General features: G+C 48.7%; 1 protein-coding gene across 1 annotated transcript in view; it reads left to right on the top strand.

Annotated features, from left to right (window-relative positions):
• PAPLN (papilin, proteoglycan like sulfated glycoprotein) overlaps nucleotides 1-10777 on the top strand; it is a 33214-nt gene extending 22437 nt beyond the window's left edge. Inside the window, exons 18-27 of the mRNA XM_086613608.1 lie at nucleotides 601-730; nucleotides 1962-2613; nucleotides 3366-3503; nucleotides 4371-4495; nucleotides 5418-5556; nucleotides 6987-7124; nucleotides 7784-7911; nucleotides 8489-8597; nucleotides 9872-10047; nucleotides 10602-10777. Of these exons, the coding sequence (XP_086469734.1) occupies nucleotides 601-730; nucleotides 1962-2613; nucleotides 3366-3503; nucleotides 4371-4495; nucleotides 5418-5556; nucleotides 6987-7124; nucleotides 7784-7911; nucleotides 8489-8597; nucleotides 9872-10047; nucleotides 10602-10777 (1911 nt within the window). The remainder of the gene's footprint in view (nucleotides 1-600; nucleotides 731-1961; nucleotides 2614-3365; nucleotides 3504-4370; nucleotides 4496-5417; nucleotides 5557-6986; nucleotides 7125-7783; nucleotides 7912-8488; nucleotides 8598-9871; nucleotides 10048-10601) is intronic.
• The last annotated feature ends 2378 nt before the right edge of the window (nucleotides 10778-13155 follow it).

Raw genomic sequence — 13155 nt, 5'->3', positions numbered from 1 at the left:
GCCAGTAATGCTGGAGAACCAATACTCCAGGCATAGCACCAAGCCCTTTGGCCCACTTTGCTCCTGTTCAGGCTGGGGCATCCACCTGTGATCCTCTGTAAGCAGGGGACAGAGTGGGTTGTTGGGAGATGTCCGAGAAGTAGAAGACCATCATGTATAGAACTGATTGAAAAGTCCTGAGTAATCAAATTTCTGTTGGTCAGAAACTTGCCATTCAACTTCTAGGAGAAAAAAATGGGAAAAACACAGCCACTATTAGTTGCCTTTGTTTGTCAACTCTGCAGATTAATTGAGGGCAAAATAATCAGGGACGTAATTCCTCTCGTAGCTGAGGATGCTTGGTGGGGTCAGCTGAAAAAAACTGGCCTGCTGCTGATCTGGTTGGGTCTGTCTTCCAGGAAAGCACAGCTCTGGCTCCATGGCTGACAGCCAAGTTTCCCACTCCTTCCCAGCATGAAAGCCTCTAGAAGGCAAAAAAACAACGTGCGGTTTCTCTAATAGCTGGCCTTCTGCATCCGACAGCTTGGACATGGTGCCTTGCATGTGCTGCTGTCCTTGTGTATGCACGATAACTTTTTGCTTTCAATTCCTGTATTTAAGGCAAGCCAAGCCTTGTCCCAGCAGCATCCCTCAGGCGAGTGCCGCAGTTCCATGTACGGCTGCTGTTTTGACAATGTCGCTTCAGCTTCAGGTCCTCAAGGAGAAGGATGTCTCAATAGGCCCAACTACCGTAAGTGATGCTTTGGCTTCTTGGTTTAGAAACGTAGGAAGAGTCCTACAGAATCCGGTAGCATATGTAGGCTTGCTATGTAGAGGCTCTGCTCTCTGTAAAATGTACTAAATTATCCCTTTGAAAATAAATTCTGCTTGGTGGCTGGGTCAGGGGAATCTTGGAAGGAGTGTAGAAAAGCAGCCAGATGGTTCAGTTCCGTCAACTACTGCAGAAATTCTCGTTGTCCTCTGCTGATAGTTAGACAGAAGTTTATTTGCGTGATCTCTGTTAGTCTGTAGGACTTCTGGGGAGCTGTTTGCCCCTGAGAAGCCACTCTGATGCAGCCTGAAGCACTCCAAACTAGTTACCTGGGTTTAGAAATAGAGCTTCTCTGAGGAATCGGGACTGTGCTCAGCCTTCAGACAGCCCATGGACAGGGATGGAATGAGAGCCTACAGCTAAGGATGAAGGTGTTGCTCAGGGCTGCATGGATGTTTTTGTCCAGCAGAGTTCAATGCGGTGCCTGCTGTGCTATGAGGGTGCTGGAGCTGCTGGGCAAAAGCATCTCTGCGCCTTTATTTCGCAGATGTATCCTCTGCAGGCACATTGCCGCTGCATTGCCCTGCCCTTTTGCCGCAGCGCAGAGGTTGCTTGGTGTCCAGCCCTGTGGGGCTGCCCTGGGGAAAGAGAAGGCTCTCTGGATCCTGTCTGCTCAATCACAGCTTGAGCCCTGCATCCAGTGTTTGCCAGTGAGTGGCTGTGGTACTTGTGACTCCAAGCACAGGGATCGGTTTGTAGACACATTGGGCTGTGCTCCTCTTGATATCAACGTATGGAGGGGCATTCTGTAATGCATGCGGCTTCACAACTGTGTCTAATCCACTTGCTTTGTGGGCTGGAAATGGGCGAATGGCAGCCACGTGCCCCTTGCAGAAGAGGAAGCCCCAGAGCCAACCTCGCAGCAGCACAATTCCCTGAGAAGGGCCGTAAAGCATCCATCTAGTATCTAGATTCAGAAATGCCTCTGAGGTTGACTCTCCTTCCACTAGTGGCAAAACTGAGGCAGAAAGAAACTTGTGAGCAGCTGCCCAGTTTCAAAGCAGAGCTGGGTGCAAAACTCAGATGTCCTACTTTCCTGCCTGCCCTCTACCCACAAGACCCATCAGATCATCTAGGTAAGTGGCTTGAAGCACCCAGACCTTTGTGGTTCACAACACTCACATCTCCCTCTGTTCTGCTCTCTTGGTAGCGTACCCTGTCAGATGCCTGCTGCCCAGTGCCCACGGCCCCTGCGCAAACTGGACCACTCGCTGGTACTTTGTGACTGTCGTTGGCAAGTGCAACCGGTTTTGGTATGGCGGCTGTCACGGCAATAAAAACAGCTTTTCCTCAGAGGAAGAGTGCATGAGAGTGTGCCACAACTCTGTGGGGGTGAGTCCTCTGGAGCACCAGCCCTCTTCTGGCACAGGAGCCCTGCAACGCCAGCACACTGGCTCCCGTGCTCGTACAGAGGATCCTCGGGGTCAGCAGCAGCCACCTCCAAGAGAGTCTGCAAGTTATAGCCAAGGAGGAAGAGCCTACGGGGCTTCACACTCCACGCAAGACAGCCACAGACAGGACAGCTGGAGAAGTGAGGTGCTGCCAGAGTCTTTTCCAAGGACTGGTGTGGTGGAGAGCCAGCGCTGGGGCACCCAGCAAGGCAGATCAGACAGCCTGAGCCAGCTGCACTTGCGGGAAACAGCAGTGCCGGGGCCTTCGGAGAGGCAGAGCAGCAGTAGTCAGCAGGTGCTGGCTCGTGAAGGCAAACAGTGGCATAAGGCATTTGGAGGAGATGATTCCACAATGGAGGGATTTGGGCATCAGGCGTCTGCAGACTTGTTCCCAGTGCGGGCTCTGCACAGGTGATTTCCCATCTCCCCCCCTGCCCCCTGCTCTGCCAGCTCATTGTGAAGCATCAGTGTAGCTTCCTCTGGAGTGAAATTGTTGCCCCAGCTGGGACCAGCTAACTGGGAATACCATGCAATGGATTGTCTGTAAGTGTGGCCCTTTGGGTAAATCAAGTTATTCAGGCCCTGGAGTTATCTGCTGACTCTTTCCTTGCCCTCTCCCTGCTCTCTGACAGCACTGTAAGTATGGTGTGTGGAAAGACTGCAGTCTTTGTCTGGGAGGCATTCTTACGCTGTAAATGAGAATCCATAGGTGTTTTTCTTGTTCTGACCGACAAATTTAGCTCTTTGACTTTAGAGCCTTATCTCAGGACTGCATGAAGCAGCAGTGGGTTGTTCTAGGGAAGACTTTCAAGATGTGAAGTTTAGGTCAGGATCCAGACAGTGTCCTCCTGAAAATCAAGACTGTAGAGCTAGATCTAAATGTGTCTGCACTGGATCTGTGTCTGTCTGCTGAGCTGAACCTAGTTCCTTCAGAAGAGGGGGGCTGTAGGACTCTGTCTCTTCCTGGAGACTGTAGCATTCAGTCTGACCAGAGCAGCCTTTGCCATGTAGGAGAGGGCTCCCCACATGTTGCGTGGTGCATCTGCACAGAGTTGAATGGGCAGCCAGTCCTGCTTTGCCCTGTGGTTGTCACTCATCCAGGCAAGAGGACCCAGAGGAGAGGAGGGCGGCAGAGGTGCCAATGGAATCGCTTCCTCTTTCAGAGCCATCCTGGAGGAAGCCAAGCCCTCTCTTGTGACAGCAGCTGTGGGACAAAACATCCAGCTGGTCTGCAAGACAGGGATGTCCCCTTTCTCCAGAGTGGAGTGGATGAAGGATGGCCAACCGGTCTCCTCTGACAGGTGAGCTCAGTTCCTTTCATTGTAGAGCAGATGGGCTCCTTACTGGGCAGAGGGCCAAATATGCTTGCCCACTTTCTTTGTAATCTTACTGTTAACATCCATTTAAAAAAAAAAAAAAAAAAGGATGAATCAACCAACAAGCCCATGTATTGACCTAAGAGCATGACCTTCCCAGCTGGTCTGGTCTGTGCACAGCAGAGCAGATATAGTCTGCAGCAGTATTGAGGCGTTAGCTAGTGTTACGGGGCAGAACAGGTGCTGTCCCAATAACAAGGAGCTGCTGGAAGCTGACATGTGGATAGTGATACAGAAAAATGTTGTCTCTGTTGGATTCATCTCAGGGCAGGACTAAGTAGTCCAGGGTGAAGCTTGTAGCCAAATAACTCAGAGTTCCTCTGGCTGACAGTTTCTGGCACTCCCATCTAAGATAAAATTTTTAAAAAACTACTTTTAAAGCCTGTTTTTACGAGAAATCTGTTTCCAGCAATAGTTTGGAGCCAGACAGTCACTTTGTGTTACGAAAAATCACAGTTAAGAAAAGCCCAGTTATGCTTTTCTGTTTGCAGATGACTGCTGGGGCTCAGGCTCCTGCCTGGAAGGGCACTTTGCCCCCTCATTGGAGAGGGTGGCTGAAAGCAGTTCCCTGTTTTCCCATCTCAGTGTCCTCTCTGTTCCTGACCTCCTTTTGCCCGCAGTTATTTCCCCTGCCTGTGACCCCTCTGTGGTCAACAGGGTTTTGTTTTTTTCTAAGACGAGGAGGGCACTACATGGTGGTGGTTTACGTAACACCAGCACGAAGGGCTCCTCTGCCTCGCCCGTTGCTGTCGGTGGCCAGGCAGAGGCAGTTAATCCTCACTCCTGTTGCAGGCACACCTACCAGTCCGACACCTCCTTAGTCATCAGCCACGTCAAGCTGGAGGACGCCGGGACTTACACGTGCCTCATTTCTGACGGGAGGACAGAGAGCCGACAGATTCAGTTACAGATCATAGGTGACGTATCTTCTGCTTAAGACCAAAGAGGTAGCTCAGGGCTCCTCATTAACAGTTATTGACCACAGGAGCAATAAAGGCAGCTGCAGGAGCAAACTTCCTGTGCTGCCACACAGTGCTAGCAGCGTTGCTGTCACTCCATGGTAGTGGTGTCCCAAGAGCTAGTCAAAGCAGTCGGTCTCCTCTGCTGTAGGGGTGCCAAGAGGGAGTGTGGAGGCAGCAGTTGCCTCATGATAAAGCCTCAGCCCTAAAGCACTTCCTCCCCTGCAGTGCTGCCCCATAACTGGAGTTGCAGCTTGACTCTCACCTGCCCTGTTCCCAGCACAGCCAGCGTGTCTTTTCCCCTGAGAGCCGTCAGATGCTTCCTGATCCCAGAAAGGAGACTCCAGAAGAGGAGAGTTCTGCAGTTTCCTGGGCTCTCCATCTCACACTCTAATATGACCAGTCTGCTATAGCTGTCTGTACTGGTGCATTTATGTTTCGTGTTTTGCCCAAACAAGTCCTGTTGGGTAACAAACGATTCTCTGTTCTGAAAAATGTGCCTTATTTGAGTAAACAGACCCCAAAAATATGAAAGACTAGTCTCAAAAGATGGGCCAGCAAGGCACCCTGTAGCCTTCAATCTCTGAAGTGTGCTTTGTCACAGTGATGGCACACAGGGCAGAAGGCATTGGGGCCTAAGGGATGCTGCAACATGTTCACTGACAGAGGAGAGAAGGGAGTCTAAAATTGCTTGCCTGCAGGTCTGTGACTCTCATTAGTGGAGAGCGCAGGCTTACTGCCCTAGTCAGCCAGAAAACAGATGGCTGAAGGGTTCTTTGGCTCCAGTTCAGCAAGCTCTCCCAGGCTCATAGAAACCCTACGCAAGAGGTCACAGTGAGAAGTGTCCTTTTATTCACATATGGCATTTTGTTTTGAATAGAGTACCAGAGTGCTGTTCTGGCAGAGGGTGAGAGAGGTCGAGTCCTTCACAAGGAAAATCAGCAGCATCGAGAGCTATCCAGAGGCAGGAAGGTTGTACAGGCAACCGGTTCCTCTGTGCATCAGCAATCCACATACAGGTAAGTTCACGTGCAGCAACAGTTTGTCCACCGTGTCCAGCTGATGAGCCATATGGCATCTCTTCATGTAGAAAAGCTGAAGATTGGAAAGGTCCTGGGTCAGCTGTTCTGGGACACGGTTGGGAAGCAAGCAGTACTGAACTGCTGACAATAGGAATGGGAGAAGATCCTAGTGGCAAGCTGTCTTCTGTCCTCCCAAGGGTCTCTTGAAAGAAGTATATTCTAGACAAAGATGCGCAGAGAAGCTGATAGCAAAGGAGCGAGATTCAAACAAAAGTAGAAATATCAGAGGCAGCATCCTTAGAAGTCCAAGTTAGGGTAGGCAGAAAGACAAACCTGTTCTGGAAAAAAACAAAGCAAATAGGAATTGCTTAACTAGCACAAAATAGACCTATGTGTATTTTTAAAAGCTCCAGTTACTTTAGGTTCCACCCATTCATTTTAAATATTTTGCGAACAAACCAGTTTGACTCAAAACTATCTCCTCATGTACTAGGTGGCATATTTTGTAGCTTCTAGTATGTTTTTTTGATGCTTCTAGGCCCCACAGAAATAAAAAGATACAAATAATTTTCGCCTTAAATGCAGCATGTTGAGGCTCCAGAATAAACGGGACCGTGATCTGATCCCTCCTTCTTTTGAGTTTACAGCCTAAAAACCAGCCAATTTTCTGAACTCCCCAGCAACCTCCTTAGCTGCTTCTGCCTAAAAGCAGAAAGAAGTGATTCATTGAATTAAGAGTACTGAATTAAGGCTCTTTGGTTGTGTTTTGAGATCCAGAATTCAGGTCAGAGAATGGGGGTGGGGGAGATGATGTTTTATTTGATGCTGAGAACATCATGGTTTAGTTCCGTTCTAAAATGATGTTTAGCTGTAGTTATAAGAGAGCAAGGAGCATAAGAAGATGCGCAATGTGAGAGCCTGGCCTCAAACTTTCTGCTGCGTGAAGTGGATGGCCAGCTCCTGCACCTTCTGTACAGTCAGGTGATTGTGATGGGCTCTTCACACCCCAAAAAAATATCTGCTCACTTTTGTGTGTGCCAGATAAGCACCTTGGGGGAAGCTTGCTTGGTGCCCTGTTCAGGACTTTGTACCGTTTGCCATGTGCTCGTGTTGTTAACACTTCCTAGGCTGTTATCCAGAGGGATGCTGTAAGAAACAACGTTGCTGTCTCTAAAGGGTTAAGCTGGCAGGAGCACAGCACCAAGATGTGCTGAACGGGAGCAGGATTTGATGGAGGCTGCTCTTTTCTAAATGTTGTGAGTGAATGTTGGTAATGGCAAGTATGAGAGCTCTAACGGGAGTGCAGAGACTGCTCTTTCCTGTTGAAGGCAAAAAATAAGGCTTGTGCTTAAAAAAGTCTTGTGCTGAAGGTCAGACGCCGAACGAGGATGTTTCTGCATGTTTTGTTGTGCTTGTGGACTTTGCAGATTGAGAATGGATAAGAGCGAGCCCTCAGTAGTGGAGGCCAACATCGGGGAGAGAGTCAGACTGCCCTGCACTGTGGAAGCGTCGCCGGCTCTCACCATCGAGTGGCAGAAAGATGGGCAGCCCCTCTCCTCTCCCAGGTGAGCTCCCCAGTGGCTCCACCATACCTGCAGGCAGGTTCATGTGGAGGAGAGCCTTCTCCTTGCCTCACCGTCCCTGTCTCCTCCCTGAGAGAATGGAGCTGCTGGCCGTGCAGCAAGGGCCCATCCTGCCTTATGCTGGCCAGTTTCCTCCATTAGGGCCAGACCATACTGCTCGACTGCCCTAGCCTCACTCAGAGAGTTCACAGTCTGAACACTGAACCCTCGAGTGAACAGCTGCGATGCAGGGTCTACAAGTGAGCCAAAGCCGAACTTTGTTCATCTACAAGATTAGCAGAAAAAGAACACACGGCAAGCAAATTTGCCAAACACCAGCTGGTCTGTGAGCCGAGGTTCACAGCAAAGAGAGATCAGCGTGCCTGCAGCAAACTTCCACAGCTACTGGTGCTGCTCTCCCGCAGCTCCCCTCACCCTCTGCTCCCAGAAACCTGCCCTAGCAGCCAGCTGTACCAGAGTCTACAGCACTAGTGCTGGGATTTGAGGACCAGGGGTTGCACTGCAGGTTGAACTGAGCTGTCGCTAAACCTTTGTTCAGTGCTACTACAAAGCTGTGCACAATGCTCAGCTTCAACTCTGGAGGCTGGAGTCGCATCCCAACCCAGACACAGGCTGAGAGACTTTCTGATTTTGTTCCCCAGACACAGGCAGCAGTCAGACGGGGCCCTGGTGATCAGCCGGGTCAGCTCTGAAGACATCGGCTTCTTTACCTGCATTGCTTCGAATGGACGTGACCAGGACCAGCGCCAGGTCCTCTTCCGACCTCGAGGTACTGGATGGGTGGAAGCATACGTGGCGTGTCTGTACACACTCAGGTGTGCGCGCACAAGTGGGAAACAAGGAGGGCTGAACAGTGTGGGTTTCTTGTCTGGCCATTGCCTCTTGGCTTCGCACCTAGTGTTGAACAGGCAGCTCGAGGGCAAGGGAAGAGTGAGGTGTTTTATTTGCTGGTAATCTGTGTGTGTCTAGTAGGTCGTGGTGCTCTAGGCAGCTAGGAAGAGGGACTAATAGCAGACTAAGAGTGACTCTGGGACACTGGTGTGGAATGGGTATAGAAGCAAGAGGAACTAAGGATATGGTTCTGTGCATGTGATGTGCTTGTGTCCAGCTGGAGGAAAAAGCTCTTTGACGCCTTTACTACTTGCCCTTGCTTCGGCCAAAGCCCTTAGGAAATCCACGTTCTCCATAGCCAACAGCGTCATAGCTCTAAAGGTGCTGTTTCAAGGCCTAGGGGCTGGTAGCTCATCACAGCATTATGTTGGACTTTTCCCATGAGAGAATGCTCCTACTACCACAGGCAGCATGGCATTGTCTTCCTGCTAGCAATGATTTCCCTTTTGGTCTAGGAGAGCTGAGGATCACTGGTCTTCTGCCAAGCATCATGGTACCTGAGGGAGGGACTGCTCAGCTTCACTGTACAGCGACTGGCAACAACGTGAATATAAGGTGGTCAAGGTGAGCAAAAATGAGACTGAACTTCCCTTTCCTTCTCTTCCCAAACCTCATCATTTATCCTCCAAACAATAATGCAAGATGCCTGCCAGGTAAGGGAGAAGACCCATGGTTCTCAGCCCCAACTAGCATCACCTACCCTTTCCTAAACAACTTCACTGTTACCCCAAAATCCTGGGCAAGATCTCTGTGGGGTGTGGGGGTCACCAAGTCCATGTTCCAGCCAAATGAGGAGGAAAGCAGACATTAAGCTAAGATTTCTTGGAGTTCTGAAGTGCTCCATGCTGGAAAGCCTTAGACATTACAATAGCAAAACCTAAAATGAGTAGGGAAGACCTTTATTTGATCTTTATAAAACTCTGTCTGCCTAACCCTAACAAACATTGCAGCCCCTACAATAACAGGGGCTCTTCTCCTAGCTCCCTGCTGCAATAGTTCTCTTCCTCTACCGTCAGATGGGGAGCAAAGGGGATTTTTAGGTGTTTTAATACAGGTAAGGGAAAAGCTGTGCCCTCTTCTCTTGATGGTTTGCAGGGAAACTCTGAATTTGTGCAAGTGTTTGGTGTGGGGTTTTTTCCCCTATTTGAAAATAATCAATTCTGTTTTGGAGCCTTCTTGCAAAGGAACTAGAGAGATGGACTGGTAATTGTTTAAATCCCTCTGCTCCAAGGGGTTGGACTGAAGTGGGCCATCTCACAAAGGAAGCTTTTCTTTCCTACGTGAGTTTGGTGTTTGAGTTGACAAAATGGTGCAAGTTTCAGAGTCTGAATGAAACCCTTTTCAGTGAAACAGTTTTCATTTCCTTGGAAGAAAACAGGACACAATCTTGCTGGTATTTTAAATGTGTTTTTTTTAAAACAAACTTTTAAGGGAGAGGAAAGAGGGCACATTGCTCACTACCCCATATGTTCCTCAGGCAATATGCGCTGCTATCAATGCCAGCCAAACAAACACTGCCAGACCACAACCTGGAGAGAGGGAAAGGCACCCTGGATTTTCTTGTAGTTCCTCAAACCTCAAAAATGTGTAATAGCGGAAAGGGAACGTCGTTATACAGAGCACACAGCTAGCTCCCTCCCACGCAGGCAGTGGGCTAACGGATGCAGACTCACTCGTGTTACTACCCGATTATAGAGCCAGGTTGTGGAGAAAGCACATTTCTTCTTTTTTCTTGCTGAATTTGTAAAAATTTACCCCTTTCACAGAACATCAGTTCCCAGAGAGCTCCTTTAGACCCCATGGGTGGCAACAGTGATACAAAGTGTTTTTTGCCACAGGAACGGAGTCCCCATGCGGGCAGATGGCCACCACATCCACCTGTCCCAGGACGGAAGCCTGACCATAGCCAACGTTCAAGATGCTGATGAGGGATCCTACACATGCAGCGCCTACAGCAGCAGCAGCTCCGTCAGTGCCAGCACGGAGGTGAAGGTGCTGAGGAACAAGCCTAGCAGTGAGTACACCCCAGCCTCCCTGCTTCTCCTGGAACAGAGCCTGCCTCTGGGCCGCTGTTGTAAGTCTATCCATTGCGTGTACCCATCCGCCGCTGACCTCGGGCTTTGGGGAGCGGCAGGAGCCTCTGTGCTACCCGAGGAGCCCTCCTTTCCCTGGGCAGAAAAGCAGGATGGTGGAAACACCCACCCCTGACCAGGGCGCTGGGAGCCTAATTAACTTCCTGGGGCCAAAATGCCATAGTTGGTTGACCAAAGATTTGGCTGCAAGTTTCGTCTTTGGACTCTGGACATCATACAGCTGGCTTTACACAGGCTGTAGAGTGGTTCTCTCCTCAGGAGATCAGCCCCAGAAACTGCGTTCTCCTCCTGTATCTCACTAGAGGTGTCAGTTTCTAACTCATTCTAGATGTTGGACTAAATTTAAAACAATTCCCTTAAAACTGGCGAGGTGGAGAGAGCAGGAACACTCTGTGTCATTTAGGGGGGGAAATCAAACCTGAGGATAAGCCCTGGCAGTGTATTTACAGCTGCTTCACCTTTTGCTTGGCTGCAGCTACAGTGAATCACGTTGTGGACCTGAGCAGAGAGTGTGTGGACCAGCCCCACCTCGCCAACTGTGAGCTGATCCTACAGGCCCAGCTCTGCAGTAACCAGTACTACTCCAGCTTCTGCTGCGCTAGCTGTGCTCGCTATCAGCCCCAGGCCAGCCCTTCTCATTACCACGGGTGACAGACACCTCCACAGCCATGTGAAAGCACAGGTGACCCATTACAAGACTTGGAGGTCTCAACTCCGTCCTTTTACTGCATGAAACTGTTCTGGGAGCTCTGCCTGCTGGAAGACACAAGAGGGTAATTGAACAGTGTAGTGGGTGCAACTGTTCAAAGGTGGGAGACTCACCACTCTCAAGCTTATTGCAAACTCCTTTTTTGCCCCCCTGTACGCCTTGCTGTAGCTAATCTATCCCTTCACTTAAGGGTAATTGCTGTCATTCACAGAATAGGATGATACTGGGAACGTAAGGATGCTGTGACTTTAGAGAAAGGCAGATAACCAGCATGAGAGACTAATTTTTCATACAAGCATGAGAGAGAAGTGCTTTTAAAGAAAAAAAAAATCACCTCTGAGGTGTTTGAAGATGGTCCTGAACTGTCTTAACCAAAGCAGTAATGAGCAGTGAACATTTGCAATCCTGCGGAACACTTCCCATCTAGAGGGAAAGGACTCTGGCCATGAGAAACAGCTTGATGCATATAAAATTGGCATTCAGGTCCTATGAGATTACAAGCTGTAGGGATGCAGATGTAATGTCACGTTACTCTAGCTGTTTTATTCCAGTAGACCTTAGCCAAATTTCTAGCTGGGTCAGTTTGGTTTCTACTTGACTGTAATCAGCTTGGGAGTGAAATGCAGAAGCAATGCTTCCCAGAAAGCTTAAGACAAACCAGAATACTTTCCGCCCTCCATGAAAGTTAGAGGTAATTTAGATTAATATGCCAACAGTGTTACCTGCTCTGAGATGCTGCAGTTTAAATATCACTTGCTTGAGGAAGGCTCAGCAGATAATTTTGTTTTTTTCCTGAGCCAGAATTGCACTGTTGAACTTCTTGCAAAGCTGGGCTCAGTGGTAGCCTTGTGCTGAGTTTCAGCTTGGGGAGGTGAGTAAGATAGACATGGAAACACATGTAGGGGCATTTGAATTGCCAGAATAAACTGCCCAATAATCTGCTCTAGTCTCAGTTAAGTCAAGAAAAGCCTGGCTCTGCATGCAGCCCGGGCTGGGTGCTGCTGCTATGGGCCTTCCAGCTGCAGAGCAACTATAACTGAAAAGCATCCTTCAGGACTAAAATCGAGTGGCAGGGAGCGTGCACATGAGGCTCGGAAAGAGCAATTCTCAGGCATTAAGGGGGGATGTGTGAGGAGGTGAGAGTATATGATGATTTGTTAAAACAGGAAAGGCCCTTGGGTGTCTTCAGTGTCTCAAAACGGAATTCTAACTTCCGAGTGAAAGCATTTTTTTACAGCCCCCACAGTATTGTTTTCTCCCCCTCTTCCTCACTCCAAACTCTCTGCTGAGGCTTGGATGGGTTAATCATATTAATTAGCACCATTACCCATTTATTATTTGCATAGACGTAGCTATAAACTAGTAGACTGGTGAGAAGGGTTGACGTTTTGGGGGGAAGGTGGGTGGTGTGGATGATTGGCTTTTTTTTTTTTTTTTTCCTTTTCCTACTTCTGTCACTTTAATGTAAGGCTTACGGAAGGCAGCTAATGCCAGACTACACTCACACCACTCTCCTTCAGTCCAGACTCAGTACTCAGGCCAGCAGAAATTAGCATAGATGTAAATCCCCAGGCTTGACAGCCTAAAGCTGACTTGGACTCTAAATCCAGTAAATCCATTCAGCTGCACCTAAAAATAAGAATTAGTAACCCAATGATTGCACGCTCTTCAGCACAGGTATGGCTTCAGGATTGGACACACTGCTTTAAGATGTGAACAAACTGAAAAGTCTAGAAGCGCTCCAGTAAAGGAGCGAGAGGTGACAGCCACACAGCTATGCGAGGGTGGGTTTTCTGTGGTCTGATAGATTCTGCTTGCTAGAAAAGACAAAATACTTATTTTTCATTTAAGATCCTTTAATTTGATTAGGGAAAACTTCCTCTGCTGTAATTCATGGTAGGTGCTACAGTGTAAGGTTTAAAGTTGGTATCGCTGGACATTTAAGAACAACAAGATGGTCCTGGGAACTTGTAATTGTGTTTGTACATAATTTTGCATTTAACATCTCAGACCAAACCTTTTTAGTTTGTGTACAGGCTATTTTGGTACATGGTATGACTTTTTGCCTTTTGAGACCAGGGACTAATCACAGACTGTAAATTCCAGTCTTAGTGAAGCCCTCTCAGTGCACGTGTGGCAGGCATCGAGGGCAGTCAAGGTCTGTGGACCTGCTTGGGAGCACAGTTAGAAGTTGATTGTGGTTGTATCAGACCCTTTTGTCCTAGAATAAGCAGTCAGTTCTATAATATCCCTTTCTATTATGTCAGAGGCTCTATTTTTAGAATATTTAAGTATTCTGTGTAGGCAGCTTTCATTTAAG

This window comes from Tauraco erythrolophus, chromosome 6 (genome assembly GCF_009769465.1).
Source record: "Tauraco erythrolophus isolate bTauEry1 chromosome 6, bTauEry1.pri, whole genome shotgun sequence".
NCBI lineage: Eukaryota > Metazoa > Chordata > Aves > Musophagiformes > Musophagidae > Tauraco > Tauraco erythrolophus.
This window is presented reverse-complemented; position numbering and strand designations above follow the sequence as displayed.